A 21,155-nucleotide genomic window follows, 5' to 3' on the forward strand; every position below is an offset into this window, starting at 1 on the left:
CCTGTCTCCCGGGATGAGGGTGAGGATTCATGAGAGAGTGAAAAGGTCTAGCCCAGTGCTTGGAGCATAGAAGTTGCTCCCTAGCTGGTGTTCCCACCCCGTCTCCCACTATGTGGCTGTCACAGAGCTGGGCACAGAGTCTGGCTCTCCAGTCACCTCCAATCAGGTACAGTTTCTGTTTTCAGAGGTCATTCACTCATTCATTCGTTCATTATTGGTTGTTCAGTCGTCCAACCAGCATTTAAGCAGCATTTCTGGGCACCTACTATGTGCCAGCTGCCGGGACGCAGAGTTGAATTAGACCACTTCCTTGGCCTTTGAAAATTTTATTTACTCATTCTTTCAGGAACATCCATGGAGCCCTTCTGTGTGTTTTGGCTGGGTGGGGGAGTGGTGGGGGTAACGTGAGCATTGCCGGTGGGGGCGGGGTTGGGGAGGGAGGCAGTCAGCCCCCAGCTCATGCCTCCACATCTGGGAAGAGCAGGAACCCAGAGAAGATGCTGTTGGCACCTTCTATGCCCACCAGGGAGTTCTTGTCAGTGGCCTGCAGGAAGACGTTCTCCCCCTGCTTCAGCTTGAGGACCATGCTGCCTGTGGTGACCTGGAAGGTGTTGTGGACGTAGTCGCAGAAGGTAACCACCTTCTGCATTTGCTCCCGGCCCCGCATGAGGTTCACGCAGAGGTTTCCTCGTGAGCTGGCATGGTAGGTGAAGTAGTAAATGCCGGGCACCCTGCAGGTGAACTTGCCGCTTCGAGATTCATAGTTGTTGTTCAGGTTGGTGATCACCTGGTCGAAGCGAATGGCCTGGTCCCGCCGAAGGGCACTGTTGATGGTCCTCTTGGCAGAGAAGGCGATTTTCTGTGTGGCCTTGTAGTCTCCTGATTCACCCTTGGGGCCGCGGGCTCCGGGGGGCCCTGGGGCACCTTTGGGGCCAACGGGGCCCTTGGGGCCTACTTTTCCTGGATTCCCAGGAATCCCTGGGTCTCCCTTCTCCCCAAACTCGCCATGGTCTCCAGCCAGCCCTGGCAGCCCTGGAAAAGGAGAGACGGGAGAAATGATGGGCCAGAGAACCACGGAAGGAGTCCCGGGCTGGGAGGCAGGGAGCCTGGCCGTGTAACTTCTGAAATGTCCCTGCTTCTCTCTGGGTCTCAGCTTCCCTGGCGGGGGGGGGGGGGGGGGGGGGTTGTTCTCCTTCCCGCCCAGCTTTCTGAGTCTGCGATGTGCCTGGCAGCAATGGGAACTGATGCCCGAGGTGTGGAGGGTGGTGTCTCCTTAGGGAAGGTGCTGGGCCTGCCCTCCTCACCAGCTCATCCAGGCTCCCTTGTTCGGGCTTAATGCCTGGAGCGGGGATAATGAATTCTTGGCACATGGGCTATCCCTCTCCACTCGCTCCCCCAGGGCAGACATCTTTAATCAATCCCAGCATTCTTTCCTGCGCAGTGGGCTTCCAGGGGGCCTTGGAAGCCTTCTCACAGCCACTCCAAGCAGCCGCCGCCCCTTGGTTCGGCACAGCATGAGATAAAACCTCTTTTCCAGTAAAGTTGTGGAGTATAGTGGCTGAGAGCACAGGCCCAGGGGACAGACGGATGTCCTCCTGCCCCACCTGCCATTATTCATCGGGTCACCTTGACGGAGGCACGTTCTCCGGGACTCAGCGTCCTCCTCTGTACAATGGGGATGATTAGTTTGCGAGATTGTGTGGGTTACACGCGGTTATGTGAGGACGGTGGTTGGTTTTGGTTAAATGAACGGATGAACGGCATTTTCTGGGGGTGGGGGCGGGGTCTCGTGGCGGGAAGTCTCCTTTGAACGCTGTGACAACCCCACAAAGTATCTGCCTGCATTGTATGGGTGAGGAAATAGTTGAGAGCTGGGAAGCCACTTCCCGGGGAGACAGCCACTGCAGTGGTTTTCCGTCTCTCTACCCGGAGTTAAGGGTAAGAGAGCCATGGCCTGATCTCAGCCTCAACATTTACTGGGCTCCCTTGGGCAAGTTGGTAGCCTTCCTGGGCATCAGTTTTTCCGGCTGTAAAATGGGAATCAGAATCCCTTCCTTGCAGAGTCATTGCACGGGTCGGGGTCGGGGGTGGGCCTTGGCAAGCCGATGGATTTGTGGGGGCTTGTGCGATCTCTCAGGTAGGCAGCTGTGACTGGGGGGGCAGGAGACAGGGCCTGGCTCGATGACATGGGAGTAACCCCAAAGCCTGCAGTACCTTTCTCTCCTTTTATCCCTGGGGTCCCGGGTGTGCCAGGAGAGCCCGGTGCCCCGGGAATGCCCGGGATGCCGGGGATGGCCGGGTGCCCGGTGCAGCTGCTTTGGGCCCAAGAGACCTCAAGCAGAAACAGGAACAGCAGCAGCAGCGGGGATGCTAAGATGCCATCCCTCACGGTCTTCATCACTGGCCCGGCTCAGCTACCTCCTGCAGGGGTGGGGGGAGAAGGTGGAGTGAGTTTTACCACCACGGAGACTCCTCGTGTTTCTTCACTCATGCATCCGCTCGTCCATGCATTCACCGAGCGTGTCCCAGCTACCAGACCGGACCCCGCGCTGGGTGCTGGGGTAAGACGGATACGGCCCCTGCCTTCACGGAGCTGGCCTTCGAGGGGAAGGCAGGCAGTAAACAGGTCAACATTCAAGTAAATGGAAAGAGAGACAGTGCAGAGCGATCTGTGAGAAACGTAGGGGTGCCTGCAGGCAGAGTAACCAGGCTTGAGGGGCGGGTGGATGGTTTTCTGGGAGAAGAAGTTCTCCCATTAGGAAAGTCTTCTAGATGGGGGCAGCGTCTCCGAGAAGTGGTGTTCAGGCCAGGACCCAGAGGTTCAGAAAGGGCTGGGGCAAGAATGTTCTGGGAGGAAAGGAAGTGGGGGCAAAGGCCTAGAGGGAGGACAGAGAGCCTGGAGTGTCGAGGGCCAGCTGGGAGGCCAGTGAGGCTAGAGGGGAGTGAGGGGTCAGAGGGATAGGAGGTCAAGGCTGTGATTTGCGGGCTTTGGGCCACTTGACATCCTCAGAGCGGCCCTGCCTGGAAAAAGCTATTATTTTCATACCGACAAGGACCCTGAAGCTCAAAGAGGCCAAGACACTGGCTCACGGTCACACGGGAAGGACTGTAGCCAGGATTCAAACCCAAGCCCGTCTGGCTCTGAAGCAGGTATCCCTGCCAGCACCCCAGGCCATCTCTGCTGACGGGATGTTCTCAGGTCCCTCCGCAGGCCCTGGCGAGTGGCAAGGGCCGGCCCTGCCAAATACCAGGGAACTAGGAAGAACCGAGCTGGTCGGCACAGCCAGAGCCCCTCAGCATGGATTCTCAAGACGGAAGCGCCCTTAACATTCTAGTCCAAAGTTTTTTGAAAAATTGAGGTGACATTCACATAATATAAATTTAACCTAAAACGATTATCTTTGCATAAGTACCCGTTCCTGGAGGTTTTACAAAATGACAGATTTGACAACTTCAGTAATCCATGCATTGGGCACTTAGCCAGGCTCTGGGCCAAATACTTTACGTGCTACTATCTCATTTAATGTGGTCTTTACAACAGCCCCTCCCGCCCCAATAAAGCCCCCAGCTCTCTCCTTCTACAGATGGGGAAACTGGGTACTGGAGAGGGCAGGAACCTCCATCAAGGTCACACAGCTGCCTTGTGGCTGGGATTCCAACCAGCCTTTCCGAGCACCTACTACGTCCACTAGACCTTAAAACTCACCGGGTGTTCTGCTAGGAGGCTGTTAAGCCTGGTGGTTTAAAACGTGGGCTTTGGAGCCAGACAGCCTGACGGGGGCTAATGAGTGGCTGTGTTTTGAGCAGCACTGGGTACGGGGCTGGTGCTCGGTGAAGGAGGCTATTTTATGGTTACTGTTCCTGCTGCTGTTGCTGCCCAGAGAGCAGGATGTGTCAGAGGCGGTGGTGAGAGTTCTCCGGGGTCAGAAGGGCAGCCACACTTCCAGGGTCCAAATCAGGGTCCACTCGCAGGGGAGGGCCCCAGGCAAATCGCTTCTCCTCTCTGGCGGGTTTCCCCTTCCATGAGATGGGGATAATACTAATCCTTGCCACATAGGGTTGGTGGGAGGATAGATGATGTAGGCCCTGGCACGCCAGAAATGCTAAAGGAATATTCGCTATTTTTGTATTATCCCTGCCATCCAGGAATCCCCAAGCGTTGGGATATGACGGAGGATAGGAGCCAGCCCCTTTGGGAGATAGGGCTCAGAGAGAGGAGATCTCAGGTGGGTACAGCCCAGGGGTGGAGAGCAGCAAACAGGGGGTCGGGGCGATGGGGACAGCGGGTCCAGACCCACAGTGAGACTCAGGCTTCCTAGGGAAGCAGAAGGTGGCAGGGGGAGTGGGAAGATGCATCTCAGGAGCCGCTGAGTCTCAGAGTTGGGCATCTTGTCCGAGCCCTGCCCTCGCCATCCATCACCACCGTCGGCCTTGCCCCTCACATCTTTCCCATGTCGCCAACCCTCCCCTCTCCTTCCAGCCCCGACAGCTCCTTTTCCCCGACTTGGAGTCAGACCGATGAGACTTCAAACTGCCACCTCGCTGTATGGCCTGAGACAAGTGCCTTAACCTCTCTGGGCCTCTTTGGCAGAGTTAACTGCTACCCACAGGACCGCCAGAGGATGGAAAGAGATGGCATCTGAGAGGAATGAGGTCTCCAGTGTGGTGTCTGATCCCACGCCCTCCTTTATAAACATGCAATTAGTTATCAGACCAACTAACCACTAATCGCAGCTCCACCTACGAGGCAAATTCGTTCCTTGAAAGAGTCAAGCTGAGCTATTCTCAGCAGACGGAGAGGGAATGAGAGAAGGCAGGTGCTGGAAAAATGCTGGGCTGGGTGAAGGGGGGCCTGGGTTCTAATTCCACCTCGGCCTCTGACATATCTTGAACCAGGTAGTTCGCTAAGCGCTGGGTGAGCTTCATCTCCTTCAGGGCTCCTAGGGCCCCTAGAACGTTCCATCATTCCCAGAGAGGGTCTAGGCCGAGAGAGGTTACATGACTTGCCCCAGGTCACCAGCATCTAAGACACAGAAGCAGGACTCAGCTTGAGTCTTGGTGATTCCAAAGCCCTTATGTTGGTGGCTCCCATTTTAGGCTGCTCCCATCACCTGGGGTCCCGGGCAATAGTAGATACCCAAGTGCACCCACGGGAAGTTTGGTTCCCCAGGTCTGGGGTTGGGCCTGGGGGTCCACACCGTTAATCGCCCAAGGCAGAGATTCAAAGTCTACACTTTGGGAATCATCACCCTCCGCCATATCGTCCAGCTGGCCAGTCCCCCCAGGTCCTGAGCCCCGTCCTCACCTGGGAACCTCGTGTCCTGTGGGGCCGCTCGGCTGGGCAGCAGTGGGGCTGGGAGCCAGGAGCCTGCTGCTCTCGGTCCAAAGGGGAAGTTCCATTCCCCAGAGACAGGAAGGGCCTTCCCCTGAGGGCCCCCTCCCATGGGCCCAGCAGGACGGCCCCCTCCACTCTCAGCCCATCCGGCAGTTTCAGGCCGCATTTCTGCAATCTGGAGGGGTTTACTGTAAATGCGGTGGGTAGGTGGCCAGTTTGGTTTCGCCAGCTCAGCAGCTGTTGGGGGAACAGTCTGTCCTGGGAGAATGTCCACAACCGGTGGCTTGCGTGCCAAGGCCCCTGACCTTGTGATCCCCTACAGCAGACGTAGCTGTTCCTCACTGAAACGAGAACATACATGGCTGGCCTGGTGCCTGAGCACTGGATTTGGAGTCAGGAACCTGGATCCGTGATCTGGCTCTGCCACTCATCAGAGTGTGATTCCTAAGGTCTCAAACGGGGGTCTAAATGCTCTCAGCCAAGAGAACCCAAGGGAGCCCCCATTTCCTCTGCTCTGTGGTGGGAATATACCTGCTCTATAGACGGCATGGAGCACTGGGGAGCTCATCTGGGATCGTGGAGGGTAAAGTGCAGCACACATGTCAGTTGTTAATATCACGCCACGTCTCAGGCTTCCCTTTTCTGGGTTCATCTTCTCTGCCTCTTCCCATTCTGTACTTCTGCTCTTGCCCTGTTCTCAGAAAATTATCTAATAATGAATTTTAAATGTGGTTATTATTTATTTATAGCCCTTCCTCTGCTTCCAGCAGGGCTCGATGCTGATGACAATAATGGACAGAGGCAGGGGCTTATTGCTTGTTGATCCTGGAATCACACCACGTCAGGGCTGGAGAGGGGCTTGGAGGTCACCCAGCTCCTTCCCCTCACCTTATGTATGGGAAACTGAGGCTCGGAGGGGAGAAAGAATAAATATTTACCACGAGCCTCTCTGTGCTAGGTGCTGGAGACAGACCCACAAGCAAACCAGCCATGGCTCCCGTCCCCAGGGGGAATTGCTTCTACTTGGGAAGACTGGTGTTCAACATTGAATGACACAGTGGTTTCATGGCTTCTGTGACAAATGTCAGAAAAAGGAGGGGACTGCTGGAGCCCACACCTCATACAAGGGGCAGGTGCAGGCCTCAGAGCAAGGCATCCCTGGCCCCAGACCCTCAGCCTGTTTACGGAGGCTGCATCTAAGGCACCGTGATGCCCCTCACAGGGATGGTTGCCCAGCTGGCACCAGGAGCTGCCATAGGTCAGGAGGGCCCTACCTGTGCTTGGAGATAGAATATCTTTGGGCTTGTGGATGCTGATTGATGGAAATTAAGTGTTACCTGCAGTGGGTGTTAGGGAAGGAAAGGACTTATTTGATAAAACCAAAGGGTCTCCGGGCTCAGCCAACTATAGACGGGAAGGGACTCGGGCTGGATGAGGAGGGAAAGGCAGTGTATTTGGGGCAGGGAGAAGGGTGGAGCTCTGTACCAGCTGGTCTCTGAACCTAGAAAATTGTAGATTCGTACGTTGTGGGTCCGGGGTCTTTCTGTGGGTTCCCAATGGCAATGGGAATAGGTGAGCTTGAACTTGGGGTAGACAGTTTGAGACTAAGAACAGAAAGAAGCAGGGAGCAGAGTATGGGCATGGGCTTTTGGAATCAGCCCCTGCCAAGTTTAAATCCCAGCTTTGCCTTTTTCCAGCTATGTGGCCTCAGGCACATTTATTGGCCTCAGTTTCCCAAATATGAATGTGGGGGCATGGGTTGTGGGGGGCCAGTGAGGTAACCTGGCATGTCCAGGGCCCAGCTTTTGGTAGGCCCCCGATGCAAACCTGGGGACAGTGCTATATTTATGAAGAGAAGGCCGAGTTCTTGGAGCCTGGGAGCATGGGGTGCCAAGTGTGGATCAGGGACCAGGCACAGGGGGGTCCCTGGACCGTGGCCCCTGAGTAGGAGCCAGCTGGTCTCTGTATCTGTGAAATCATTGCTCGCATCCCTGATATAGGGGGGATGATCCCTACCCAGGGTGGGAGAAGAAACTTATAAACCCTCCACATCTTGTGGTCAAAAAGGCATTCCTTGCAGCTTGGCGTGTCTTTTTCCTGTCCCTGTCCCAACCTCCCTTGCCTGCCCCCCCTTAGAAACCCTCGCCAGGTTTCCCTCAGCCCAGCAGACAAGCTGGCATTTTCAAAGGCCTGTCTCTCCTGACAAAGAGAGAACAACAAGGAAACAATTATGGAAAACAAAAATGGCAAAAAAAAAAAAAAAAATTGTCGCTTCCAAAGTACAGGTTTCTGATCTGACACTGTGGCCCACATAAACGGTGTATTGATTTTTTAAACAAAAGAGAAATGAGAAGAAAGATGTATCACTCGGGGCACTGCTGGGCAGACTGCTAAGTGGTTGATGGAGGAGAGTCATGAAGAGAGTGGCCCTGCGACCCGGCCAGAGGCACCCCGTGAACCAAGTTGAGTTCCTAGGCCTTTGCCTTTGTTCCCTCTCGTGTGTGTGAGTGTGTGTGTGTGTGTGTGTGTGTGTGTGTGTGTGTGTAGCCCTCCTTCCTTCCCATCTGGGGTATTTCCCATGCCCCTCCTATGTGCTAGGCGTCTATCAAAGTGGCCTCAGGGATACTCACCGTCCAGCAGAGAGGGCAGACGTGTCAGTGAGTGAGTATATGAAAACCAGCTAGAGGACCATGTGCTTTATTTTTTTTTAATGTTTATTTATTTTTGAGAGTGGGGGAGGGGCAGGGAGAGGAGGACAGAGGAGCCAAAGCAGGCTCTGCGTTGACAGCCGAGAGCCCATGTGGGACTCGAACTCACAAACCCAGAGATGATGACCTGAGCCAAAGTGGGATGCTTAATTGACTGAGCCACCCAGGCGCCCCAAGAACTATGTGCTTTGACTTCACCTGGCCAACAACCTACTCACCCATATCCATTACAGATCTGTTCTTTGTCTACACTGGGCTTACCTGAGCCCACAGGTGCTTCCAAACTTCAGCATAGGTCAACATAGGCCTGGGAATTCAAACACTCCTGTTTGCCTGTGAGCACAGATACCTTTAATGACAGTAGCACCTCTCCGCCAAACAAGTGACAACAGATGGCACACTGGGGACCTCTTGCAGCCTGTAATCACACTGGAGCATCCCTCTCTGAAATGGCCACAGGACGCTGAGTGTCTTAACACTGGCACCAACCTTTAACTGAACACCAACTGGATGCCCTGTCTGAGTCTAGAGCCCATGGGTGGCTGTGACAGGTGCAAAGCTGAGGATGAAGAGGCCTGCTCCTCTGAGGACTTGTCAGCGAGAAGCCTGAACCGTGCCACATTTTCCCATTTATTTATTTATTTATTTATATATCACCTTGCCTTTCCAGAGACTTGGAAAAAAAAAAAAAACATTGACAGTGTTAGAGGGTGCTGGTTAAGTCTCAAAGCAGTGACTCCTGAAGGAATTCGGAGGAGGGAGAGAAGTTGGGGCAAGGGCGTCAGGGCGGGCTTCCTGGAGGAGGAGTCCATCAGGTGGGGAGAAGGGCCTGGGCACAGCGGTTCTTGCGGGGAAGCTGAGGGGAGCGGGGCGGCCCCGGGCCTGGAGCAGGCCTGGCTGCCCTAGTCAGGAAAGAGCAGGAAGCCAGAGAAGACGCTGTCCGAGCCTTCGGTGCCCACCATGCCGTTGTAGTCATTGACCCCCAGCCACACCTGCTCACCCGCCTGCAGCTGTAGCAGCACACCGCCCGAGCTGACCTGCTTCCTGTTGGACAGGTGGTCACAGAAGGTGGTCACCCTGACGCCACTCTGGTACAGCAGCACGCACAGGTTGGCCGTCTGCGACGTGTGGTACACAAAGTAGTAAAGACCTGGGACTTTGCAGGTGAACTTGCCAGTGCTTGTGTCATAATCGCCCTGCGGGTTGGTGATGGCTACGTTGAACTTGACCAGGCTGTTGGGCGTGGGGTACTGGGATGTCTGCCGTGTGACCGTGAAGACAGACTGGTGCTTCTGCTTGTATCTGCCCTCCTCGCCCGGCTCCCCAGGGGGTCCCATGAGGCCGGGAACCCCTGGACTACCGGCCGTTCCCGTGGGGCCATTTTTCCCGGGATGCCCAGGTGTGCCGCGTTCTCCCTTCTGACCCTTGGGTCCTTGAGTTCCAGGGATAGCTGGGATTCCTGGGGAGAGAATAGGTGGGAAGGAAGTGATGGGGCAGGGGACAGGAACAGGGACCCTGGGTGTCCTCCAGGGGACATTCCACCAGAGTTTGGTCTCCGGAACGCCCTTCCCCAGATGGACTGGATCACCTGGGGGTAAGCGTGCAGAGAGTTGGAGGGAGGCCCTGGTTGGAGTCCGGCCTCCCCCATGGACTTGTTCTCCGAGCGCTAAGACGCTCCCCTGTCTCTTGGCTTCAGTTTCCACATTTACGGTGGAGAGGGTGGGACTCGCCAGCCTCAGGAGGTGTCAGAACCGGGCAGGGTCTCAGAGAGCACGTCAGAGGCCCTGACTGTCAACCCACAGCCAGCGTGTGGCCTCAGAGAGCTCCTGTGTGGCCTGCACGGTGTTTTCTTAAACGTTTTATTTAGAGCCCAACATTAACAAATCCAAACCTCACCTGAAAGTTTTGCTTCTGAGTGTCTCTTGACAAAAATCAGAGGATTGGTCGGAGGCCCATTTCCTGGAAAGCTCATGAAACTTATTCTTTAGACCCCATTAACTTGCGCTGGCCCCTTCAAGGCCCTTTGCCTAACATTACTCTTAAAATTTTGTCAACTTTTTATGTTGAAGTAATTACAGATTCACAGGAAGTTGCCAGGAAAAAGGGCGGGAGGGGGACAAGAAGAGCCCATGTATTCTTTGCTTAGTTTTCCCCAGCAGCACATCTTGCATAACTAAAGTACGACATCAAAACGGGAAAACTCACCTTTGGACGATCCACTTTGCATGTGCATTCATTTGCGTGTGTGTGTGTATAGTTCTAGTACAATCTTGTAGCACGTGTAGACCCCCTTCCCCGCAGTCAAATGTACCTATAATTTTGTATTGTTTTTTAAAGAGAGGCCTCAATATTTTATAAGGTTCAGAGCCCCACAAAATCTGTATCCCTTCCTGAGATGGAACCACCCCAGGCCGGCTTAGCACATGGGAATCACTGGATGGAGCCCAAACAGAAGAGGCCCCCACCAAGGGGGTTGATTTCTCCAGCTCCCCCGGCCCCACTCAGCCCACCGGAGCCCCTATGACTCCTGGGCTGGTTCCATTTCTCTCATATTACAGATGAGGAAACTGAGGCCAAAGACTTGCTCAAGGCCATGCAGCCAGTAGGAGGTGGAGTCAGGATCGAAAATCAAGTCTGGCTGAGTCCCAGTCAGAGGATGTGATTCTTGCGACAGCCCTGATTATCTGAGCCTCTGTGAGATTTTTCTCCCCTTTCCAAACTGTACTCATCTTTTAGGGCCTGGCTCTAGTCTCCTCTTCCAGGAAGCCCTCTTTGGCCAACTCTGCCAGCCCTCATAGCCGCTTCCTACTCCCTTAGGGTTGGGTGTCTGTGCAGACCTATTTGTGACAGATCCTCTATGGCTTGTGAGCCTGTTCGGTCCCGGGGTTAGGAGAGGGGGTTGAGGATCCAACAGATCCAGGCTAAAGCTGTGTGACCCTGGGCAGGTGACCTCCCCTCCCCAAGCCTCTGCTTGCCTAATTGAGGAAAGGATATAATAGAGATCCCAGAGAGCTTCTGGGAGCTTGGAGTGGGAGAAGGCACGTGCTGGGCACCTCATAGGAAGTGCTCCATGGGGTCAGCTCCTGGTGACGGTTGTCAGTGATGCAGGGCCATGTCTCATCCCTCCAGATATCTTCCAGCAACTGATTGGGAGGGGGAGGACATGCACTGGGGAGGGGCTTGAGAGGCAGGGGAAGGTAGTGACTAAAGGCACTTTGGAGCTGGGCAGGATTCCACAGTGTGACTTGGGCAAGTTCCTCCAACTCTCTGAACCTCAGGTTTGACATTTGTAAAATGGCAGTCAGGCACTTTTAAAAAGGATTTTGGCCTCAGTTTTCTCACTTGCAAAACAGAGTTAACAATTTTATCTACCCTGTAAGGTAAGCATATGCTGAGCATTTGGAACGATGGCTGGTATGTAGTAGGCGCTCAATAATTGGTGGCCATCAGCCACTGAGCTGTGAGATGGCCAGAGGCAGCGTGCGGTATAGGATCTCAAACGACGGCAGAACCGAGAGCCTTATTCGGCTCACCTTGAATTAGAGAATTCCTTCTGGAATGTTGGCAAAATCCCATTCTGTTGCCAGGAGAGAAGATGACGGTGGGGAAATTCCTAAGGACGTTGCTTGCCGCCGGCCTCCCACACCCCTACTGCCTCTGCCAACCCCCCCACCCCCCATCACTTCTGCTCAACCTCACCCCAGTCTCACCCACGCTGGCTCCAGACACGCTGCATCCCGGATACGCACCTTCTGACAAACAAGTTGTCCCCAGACTCTGGTGCTTGCTCAGCACCAGGGCCCCTTCATGTTCTCAGCCCCCTTGGCTCATGCTAGGGCTTGCCCGTCAATCTGCAATCCTGACTTCTCACTCCCCATGGCCCAACTACCCAGGATCCCAGGGAGACGGGTGAGCACAGACCTCCCATAAAAACAGTGAGGACAACAGCTATACCACGCATAGCCTACACTTACCTGAGACCTACTATGTGCTGGATGCTGCTTTAGTAGCAACTTGCTTAATCCTCCCCTTACAGCACCCCGTGCAGTAGGTACTATCTCCCCATTTTATAGATGAGGAGACTGAGGCACTCTGCCCAGGGAAGTGGAAGGGCTGGGAACTGAAGCCCGGCCCTCTGTGCGTCGTGGACGTTCCCTACATGGGCCCCGCCCCCCCCCCCAGGGGTCCGTGTTGCAGGGCAGGTGATGGATGGAGGAGCTGTAATAAACAGCACAGCACTTTAGAGTTTGTCAAAGGTCTTCAGGTGGGTCATCTCCTGTGATCCTCCCTGCCACCTTCTGGGGCAGGTGCTTTTGTTCCCTCCCTGTTGTCAGATGAGAAACTGAGGCACAGTCAGGGGAATATGGAGGACCAAGGCCTGGGTTCTGCGAAAAGAGGGGTTACACCTGCTGGGACAGCTGGACTCTGTCCTGGGAGCAAGTGCGTCCGTAGGGACTGTACTTGTTGCCAACAAGTCGCTGCCCTTCTCCCCCAGGTTAGTGCCAGATGCACACTGTGCCTGCTGCCCCCAGGTCTTAGGTGACCCCTCCCCAGAAGCCCAGCAGACTCACCTGGCTCACCCTTGGGCCCCGGCAGGCCGTCGTGTCCGTCCTTCCCTGGGGCCCCCGGCAGGCCTGGCATCCCAGGGATCCCGTAGCAGCCTGTGCTGGCCTGGCCCCCAAGTGGCACCACCAGCAAGAGCACCAGCAGGTTTAGTCCAAGGGGGAGCCAGGAGCTGGACACCGTGTCCATCCTGGGGAAGGATCCGGGTAGGGAGAGAGCTGAGTTGGCCCCCCGGCCCCTCACTCACCCTCCTCGCTGGTCTTTTGACAGCCCTCAGGAGCCTATAGGTCCCTTCCCCAGGCCCCTTGCCCCTGGGGTCCTGGGACCACAGGAAGGATGGAGGATGGGGCCTCTTCTTTGAGCCGGGACCTTTAGCTCAGTAGTGATGGGGACCCTCCTTCCTCTCACAAATCAAGCTGTCCCCATGTTTCAGGGAGGTAGCAGGGAGAAACTGCCATTTGCTCCCTCTCAGCCGGGGTCTTGGCCTCACCTGGGGGTGAAAGGATTCTGGTCTGGTCACAGAGGTATCCTCAAATCTGCTTCCCCTCTCCCCGACTGGAGGACACGGTGTCAGAGCGGACGCAGCAGAGAGGGCCCAGAGCAGGCTGGGCGGCCCCCTCCCCTCTGCTCACCCTGCCCCCAGTCGCACATCCCCTTTCCCATCATTTTTCCTGACTCAATACTTTCTTTTCGGTACTGAGCCAGGCTGACCCTGTGTTCCCCCCGCCCCGGATCATGAGTGTCTGAAAAGAGGAAATGTCCCCTCCCCCGGATCTGCTGAAGCGTGTGTGTGTGTGTGTGTGTGTATGTGTGTGTGTGTCCAGTTCAGCCCATCCCTATATGTTGGCATTTACTGTGCTTGAGACTCAGCTATTTTACAATATTCCTAGGAGGAAGTTATAATTCCCCCTTTACAGATGAGGAAACTGAGGCCGAGGGAGTTGAAAGCCCTTACCAAAAGTCACACAGCAAATCCATTCTTGGGGTCCAAAGTCTTGCTCTGCTTAGCCTCTGCTTAGCCTCATATGCACTTGTCAAGTGGCAGGCCTTATTCTAGAAACTTCCATTTGCCCCTCCCATTGGTTATACTTGGAGGTGGACACCCAGGATGGACAAGCTTTGATGGCAAGCAGCCTGCTGTGGTGGGACTCTGGCTACAGAGTCAGTGGCCTCAGATCTTCCAGCCCTGCCACTCCCTTGCTCTGAGGCCCTCAGCAAACCACTGGCTCCTCCAGGCCTCAGCCTTCCTATCTGTATACTGGGTGGTGGGGGAGGCCCAGGCTTCGCGTGTCGGTGCCTCTTCCTTTGCTGGGGCCCTTGACAATCCCAGCCTCCCTGCCCGCACCGCCTCTGGCACCCCTGCATCTGGTCTTGGAGCCTGTGGGAGCTGGTGAGGCGTTGCTGGTTGGGGCCAGTTTGGGCAGAGCCGAGAGAGGCTCCTCTCCTCTCTTCCTCTTCTCCTCCTATGAGATTCGGAAGAGGAAGGGGCTGTCGAGCAGTAGAGGGCTCCAGCCCTGACCCCACACTTGCCACCCGTGTCACTCGGGGTGAGGGGTTTGACCTTCCTGAGCATCAGGTCCCCCTCTGTGAATGAGGGGTTCCAATAGCTCCCATGCAGGGCAGTGGTGAGGACCCAGTGTATGATGCATGTACAGGGCTTAGGCTGGTGCCGGGCATGAGCAGGAGTTCAGAGCTCTGTCCCTGCCTCACCAACTGACCCTTAGGGCCTCAGTTTCCCAGTCTGTCCCTCTACCCTGTGGCACAGGGCTGCAGAGTGTGGGATGAGCGCAAGGATGTGAATGTCCTTGACCCTGAAAGTCCCCAGCAGGTGTAGGGCTGGGAAAAGCATAAATGATAGACACAGCACTGGCAGGGGGGCGGGGAGGGGGACCCGAATGACACCTGGGGCTCCCATCTTCAGTTCTCATCTCTTTTGCGCCTGAGTCTGTCTTGTCCAGCAGGTGGCAGCCTCAGCCCATGCTCAGCCCGCCCTTGCCCCAGCAGCCAGGCCCAGCCTAGCTCTGCCCGTTCCTCCATCCAGCCTGGCCAGTGATTTGCCCAGTGAGGGGGAGGGCGGGCAGGGTGTGGAGTGTGTGGGTGGAATTTAGAATAAGGAGCAGCCAGACTCCCTGCACTCACATTTCTGTAGCCGGGTCTCTTCCACCACTTACGGGGCCCCCACTCCTGACATCTCTGAGTCCCATTGCAAGGAAAGGAGGTCTCCACTTTGGGGTCAGGCAGAGCTGGTTCAAATCTAGGTCCTGCCGCTTTCTGGCAGTGTGACCTTGGATAGGGATCTCCTTTCTCTGAACCAGTTAAGAGGGATTGCTGAGATTAAATGCATCAATGGCTAGGAAATGTCCAGCCCATCGTAGATACACAAAGATGGGTTTCTTTTCCCAGTCTGTGGGAGAGTGTGTTCTGGGCAAGGAGGCAGAGAGCTGGGGCAGAGTGGAGGCCTGAAGGAGGCAGAGAGGCCGTGAGGAGTCCAGCACTATGCTGGGGCTACAGAGGGGTCACTCTCTTCTCCCCAAACCCCAGAGGCTGTCAGTGGGGGCAGGGCAGGGCAGCCCCAGGGGAGGGTCTTGGGTGTATGTCAGAGGCCAGGGTGCTGGGGAGGGGGTGGTATGTGAGGACTCCCAGGCTGCTTGTGTGTCACTTAGTGGGTGGGAGAGTGAGGAGGACGTGCACACCTGCGTGTCACCTGTATCCCAAGTACGACTGTGGGTTTGAGGGTGTAACTAGTGTGCACGTCCAGGGGTGTGCACCGTGTATCTAAGGGCCTGGGTTGGTGTGCACCGAAGAAGGGGATTCCTGTGCCCGTGTTTCAGTGGGAAGTAGGCAGGTCTCCATGGGGGAACGTGGGTCACGTGCAACCTGAGGAAGACGGGTGTGCCTGCGTGGTGTGCAGGTGTGTGATGTGTGCACAGCACAAAGCACAGATGGCTTCCTTTGAGAAAATGTGCAGGGCATTGGACAGCCTAGGACTGAACTCCCGGTCTCCTTATTGTCTTCACATACAGAGGACATAGCGAGGCTTCTTGCTTCCGAGTGTTCCTGGACAGGCTAAGTGGGACCCTGGGAAGGCACCATGAGAATTCCAGACCTTCTCAGTTGCAGCCCGGGAGGGATGCCCAGCGAGCAGCAGCCCCAGCCTCACATGGCTGCCTGAGTGGAAGCCCAGGGCCGGACTCAGGAAGCCTGGCTTTGGGGAGGACTGCTGGCTGCCCTTGGGCCGATTACCACCCCTCTCTGAGTCTTGCCCATGTTTTTCTGGTTCAAGGTTGGAAAGCATGTGTCAGGCTGTGGCTGTGGAGGCTGGCAAGGGTCGCGGTTAAACACGCAGGCTTGGGTAAGTAAGCCTTACTAGCCTCACTTGGCTAGTAAGATTTGGGTTCAGACCCCAGCTCCTCTACCTAAACGCTGACCTTGGGCCTTATATCCAGCCCCAGACTCCAACCTGCTTCGTTATCTGTAAAATAGGGTCGTGATACCCACCTCACCCCTCAGCTGTACAGATTAAACAAAACATAATAATACCTAGGACTTACTCAGCCCTTACTCTGACTCAGGAACGGCTCTGCAATTTTCATATATTAAGTCACTCAATCCTCTCAACAACCCTTTGAAGTAGGTGCCGTTGTTATTCCCATTTTACAGATAAGGAAACTGAGTTCACCGAAGTTATATAATATGCACACGGTTGGACAACCGGTAAGGGGTGGCCCTAGGTCCTAGGACTCCCAGGACCTGCTAAATACCTGCTGTAAAATACAAAACGCAGGCCTGCCTCGTAAGCACTCCGTAACTGTCGTCCTTATGCTCCCTCCCAGTGCCCAGTGTAGCAACTCAACAGACGCTCAACAGACATGGCCTCAGGTATTTATTGTAGGAAGGGTTCGAAGAGATCAATCTCCTTACAGCGTGCAGCCAGCGGCAAGTTCTAGGGGCCCCGGGAGCCAGCCCTCTCCCTTCAGACAGCTCAAGCAACAGCACCCCCAGGCAGAGCAGACCATAGCAACCAGAGAGGTGGAGTGAGCGGGCCAGAGTCACACAGAAAAGGAAGCATGTGAGGCCAGGGTCGGGAGGCTCCTTCCCTGGTTCAGATGGATGGGAAGACAAGGAAGCCACTGAAGACGCTGTCCACCTCAGGGCCCTGGTAAATCCGGCCCTGGGCGGGGTCTCTTTCAATCCAGACCCGATCGCCGCGCTGTAACTTGAGAACCGTGCTCCCGGACACCACCTGGAAGATTCCCTTGCCGTTGGCGTCACAGAAGCCCAAGGAGCGCTGGGCCTGGTCCCTCCCAGAGGACACGATGGACAGGCAGATGTCCCACTTGGACACCACCTGGAAAGTGAAATAGTAGTAGCCGGACACAGCACAGATGAACTGGCCCGTGTTATTGTGGTACGGGCCTTCCTGGTTGGTGACGACCGTGTCGAAGATGACGACGTTGCCACTCATTGGTGGGTTCCGCCTAATGGCCGAGAAGGCTGGCCGTGGCTGGTCCTTGATGTTGCCCGGGTTGCCCTTGATGCCTTTCACTCCCGGGGTGCCAGGGAGACCCAGGGAGCCACTGGGCCCAGGGAAGCCCATGTTGCCAGGGTTTCCAGGGGGCCCAGGGTCCCCCTGGTCTCCTTTAAGGCCCTGGATGCCCGTCCGGACGCCAGGTGCCCCTGTGGGGGAGAAAGGCCAGATCTGGAGTGAGAGTCCAGTGTTCCCTAGTCCTCAGGGAGATGGGAGCTGGGAGATGGCCCAACTGCTGTGCAGTGGAGGATGGGGGAGTGCCTGGGCCTTTAAGACCTTGACTCTGGCTGGCTGTGTGACCTTGGGCAGATGTTTCAACCTCTGAGCTGCAGCTTCTTTATCTATCAAGTGGAAAGAAGTGCAAACAGGCACTTGGGAAGCTGTCAGGTCCTGGCAAAAGCAGGACACTGGCCCGTCCACTGTGCTTCTGGCCGGCCGTGAACTCCACACCCCGCCGGGCCACTGACCCCGATCCCTTTAGGTCCGGACTACGTACAGGACGCCTGGATGCAAATGCTTGCAAGTGTCTCTGCAGATCTCTCTGGCCTGCTGCCGACTGGGAGGCCCAAGAGAATTCCCTGAGACTTCCTTCTCCCACTCTGGGCACGTCCTCCTCTCCCTTCTCCTTCACCCCCAACCTGTTTTCTAGACTGTGAGTTTCTGATGCCAGAAGGGGCTGGCAATGGGGAGGCAGGGACAGAGTTGGGTGTGGGGGGCTGGAAGGAAGCCGAAAGGATAGTTGCCATCAGTCGATCCTCTCTGTGTGCCAGGTGGGGTTATTTCTTCGGTTTACAGATGAGGAAACTGAGGCTCAGAGAGGGTCAGTAACTTGCCTGAGGTTACATAGCAAGAAAAGTCTCCTGAGTCTAAAGGCTAGCACCTTATTCGTTCTGGTAACTTAACAACAGCCCAGGAGTGTGCACTTTTCCAAGACCTTTCTCATTCATTGCTTGTAGTGGCCCATCCTCCAGGGAAGGAAGGTGAGGCCAAAGGAAGAGGACTCAGGCGCCTGGGTGGCTCAGTTAAGCGTCTGACTTCGGCTTGGGTCATGATCTCACGGTTTATGAGTTCAAGTCCCACATCTGGCTCTGTGCTGACAGCTCAGAGCCTGGAGCCTGCTTTGGATTCTGTGTCTCCCTCTCTCTCTCTCTCTGCTCCTCCCCTGCTCACTGTCTCTCTCTCCTTCAAAAATAAATAAACGTTAAAAAAAGAAAAAAAAAAAAAAAGAAAGAGGACTCAGGCAGTAAGGGGGATATGGAGGGGCCTGGCAGGCTGGGGACATGTCCAGAGAGAAGACTAGGCCCCCTCAGCCTCTGGGACCAAGTGCAGAGTGAGCATGCATCACGTGGGGGCCCAGGCGGGTTCCCGCTTCTTGGTGCCACCCCCAAGTCTCCACCCTGGAGGCCAGGCCAGGCCAAGGGAGGAGGGGCTGGGGTCCAGAGGGAGGTACTCACCTGGCTCCCCTTGTTCCCCCTTGAGGCCTGGCCGTCCAGGTCGGCCAGGCGCTCCTGGGGCCCCAGCCTTCCCATCTGGTGCTCGGCACACATCCTCGGTCACTGTAAAGGTCAGGGATGTGGCCAGCACGCAGACCACCAGCCAGCCCCATGGGGCCTCCATGATGCCACTGTGGAGACATGGGCCAGAGTGGGCATCACACCCTCACACACACCCAACTCATACATTGAACCCTACGCCCACAGTGTTCTGTACACATCCCCCCACCACCGAAGCACATACACTCCCTCGAGGGCCTCCGAAGTCTGCCCTCCACCCAGCTCCAGGGACCCCGCGCATATACGCAGAACCAGAAATTTGCCCAGATACACACACACACACACACACACACACACACACACACAGCTGAGCACACCCACACAGTTACATACTCAAACACACAAACACAGCCTCTCATCCCACACCTGCACACCACGGCGAGCGAACTCAAAATCCACTGCACGCTCCTGGAGGCACAAACCGACACCCAAATAGACTCCACCTCTCACTCCCCCAGACACACACATTCATATACTCCTACCGATGATCAATCCCATTGAACAAATATTTATTGAGCGCCTACGCCTTATTTAATTCACACTCTCTCACCCAGATGGCAGAGCTGTGCATATGCACAGGGATTCACAACCCCCTGACACAACACATGTGCTCACTCCCCTACACATTCGGCCCCTTTCAGCACCCGCTGTACCCTCTACGGGGACCCCTCTGCTGGCTCCAACACCCCTAGCTTCTCCCCAACTTCCTGTGTTTTGAGGGGGCCGAAACCTAGGAACTCTGGCTAGAGCTGATGTGTCTATATTACCACCTCCCACCGTCTCCCAAACCCAAGGAATAAAGGTCTCCCCACTCACTTATTCCGGATCTTGGATCAGTGCCCCTTGCAACCCTGTCCTGGCACAGAACCGGCTGGCAGTGTTCTCCCTCCCTCCCGCCTCGATTGTCCAGCCTCCTAGGTCAGCTCCCCGGGCCCCCACCCCCTCAGGCACGGGCCTCACCTGCCTCAGCTGGCAGTCAGTTCAACTGGATGCTCCTGTCCTCCACCCAGGGACCCCTGTGGGACACCCAGCAGGGGTGGTGCCTGTCCGGCTGTGGCCAAGTTTCACATCCCTTCTGACTTCCCCTTCTCCTTCCCTGGACCTGCCCCCAGCATTGCCCCAGGGGTCAGAAGCCTACCAGGGACATTTTGAGCAGACCTCAGCAAGACTGGGACACTGAATGTCCTACCCCAGCCGCAGCTGGCGTGGGGGCAGGGACAGCAAGGCAGGAGTCTGCAAGGATGGAGGCAGTGGGGGGGGGGGTGGGTACTGGGGGGATGTGAGAACCAGAGAGGCAGAGAACATCAGGGCTGAAGGAATTTTTTAAAAAGTCAGGAACTTGGACTGATCGTCAAAAGCTTGGAAAATACAGAAGAATACAAAGGGCAGTGTGGTAGTGATGGGAAGCTCAGTAATCAGCTTCCTAGACCTGCCACTTCCTAGCTGCCCTTGGGAAGTTACTTAACCTCCCGGGGCCTCAGTTTTCTTTTTTCTTTTAAACTTTTTTTTTTTTTTTTAACATTTATTTAGTTTTGAGAGACAGAGCATGAGCGGGGGAGGGGCAGAGAGAGAGGGAGACACAGAATCCCAAGCAGGCTCCAGGCTCCGAGCTGTCAGCACAGAGACCGACGCGGGGCTCAAACCCACAAACCGTGAGATCATGACCTGAGCTGAAGTCGGGGGCTTAACCGACTGAGCCATCCAGGCACCCCAACGGGGCCTTAGTTTTCTTAATCATAAACTGGAAATGACGGATTCTACCTCATCAGATTATTATAACATTTTAATGACATAAAGTACATACAAAACTTGGCACATGGTGAATATTTAATAATTAGCTTTTATCGACATTTAAAAAACAGCAACAGGGGCGTCTGGGTGGCTCAGTCGGTTGAGCCTCCGACTTCGGCTCAGGTCATGATCTCACAGTCTGTGAGTTCAAGCCCCACATTGGGCTCTGTGCTGACAGCTCAGGGCCTGGAGCCTGTTTCAGATTCTGTGTCTCCCTCTCTCTCTGCCCCTTTCCCACTCACACTCTACCTCTCTCTCTCAAAAGTAAATAAACACTTAAAAAATTATAAAAAAACAGCAACAAAGCCCATGAATTCTACCATCTAGAGAATTACCGTTACCTTTTGGCCGGATCATCTAGCCTTACTTACTTATGCTGACAGGGTGCTCACCACCTGTCAGCCCATCTCACTTCACCAGCTTGGACCTGGGAACACTCTTCTTTGGACTGAGCTACTCTGTCTCTCCCAGACTGGAGACCGATGTGTTCAGTCCTCGGCTGACCATGTCTTTCTGCTTCTTCCCATGATCATGTTTGGTTTTTGGGTTTGTGTGTGTGTGTGTGTGTGTGTGTGTGTGTGTGTTTTCTTTCCTGAGTATTTTACCAAAGGGAAGAGGGGAGGAAGAGGAAGAGGAAGAGGAGAAAATGGAAGGCTATTGACCTGGGCAGATGGAGA

At 55.3% G+C, this 21,155-nt stretch overlaps 3 protein-coding genes across 4 annotated transcripts; all 3 read right to left on the reverse strand.

Moving 5' to 3' along the window:
* Nucleotides 1-310: 310 nt before the first annotated feature.
* Nucleotides 311-5,457, reverse strand: C1QB (complement C1q B chain). The gene is made up of 3 exons (XM_058718703.1): nt 5,306-5,457; nt 2,215-2,421; nt 311-1,032 (listed from the first exon to the last, which is right to left on the reverse strand). The coding sequence occupies exons 2-3, from the start codon at nt 2,396-2,398 to the stop codon at nt 458-460; spliced, it is 759 nt and encodes a 252-aa protein (XP_058574686.1). The 5' UTR covers nt 2,399-2,421; nt 5,306-5,457; the 3' UTR covers nt 311-457.
* Nucleotides 5,458-8,371: 2,914 nt separating this feature from the next.
* Nucleotides 8,372-12,842, reverse strand: C1QC (complement C1q C chain). The gene is made up of 2 exons (XM_058718704.1): nt 12,615-12,842; nt 8,372-9,502 (listed from the first exon to the last, which is right to left on the reverse strand). Exons 1-2 carry the CDS (start codon nt 12,793-12,795, stop codon nt 8,946-8,948), a joined length of 738 nt encoding a protein of 245 aa, XP_058574687.1. The 5' UTR covers nt 12,796-12,842; the 3' UTR covers nt 8,372-8,945.
* A 3,632-nt stretch (nt 12,843-16,474) lies between these two features.
* Nucleotides 16,475-19,781, reverse strand: C1QA (complement C1q A chain). Of its 2 annotated transcripts, none has more exons than XM_058718705.1 (3): nt 19,648-19,781; nt 18,589-18,758; nt 16,475-17,283 (listed from the first exon to the last, which is right to left on the reverse strand). In XM_058718705.1, exons 2-3 carry the CDS (start codon nt 18,749-18,751, stop codon nt 16,709-16,711), a joined length of 738 nt encoding a protein of 245 aa, XP_058574688.1. In that variant the 5' UTR covers nt 18,752-18,758; nt 19,648-19,781; the 3' UTR covers nt 16,475-16,708. The 2 variants fall into 2 exon arrangements, with proteins under 2 accessions (XP_058574688.1, XP_058574689.1); XM_058718706.1 differs by lacking the exon at nt 19,648-19,781 and adding an exon at nt 19,504-19,610.
* Nucleotides 19,782-21,155: the final 1,374 nt, after the last annotated feature.

The sequence above is a fragment of the Neofelis nebulosa genome, chromosome 2 (genome assembly GCF_028018385.1).
Source record: "Neofelis nebulosa isolate mNeoNeb1 chromosome 2, mNeoNeb1.pri, whole genome shotgun sequence".
Taxonomy (NCBI): domain Eukaryota; kingdom Metazoa; phylum Chordata; class Mammalia; order Carnivora; family Felidae; genus Neofelis; species Neofelis nebulosa.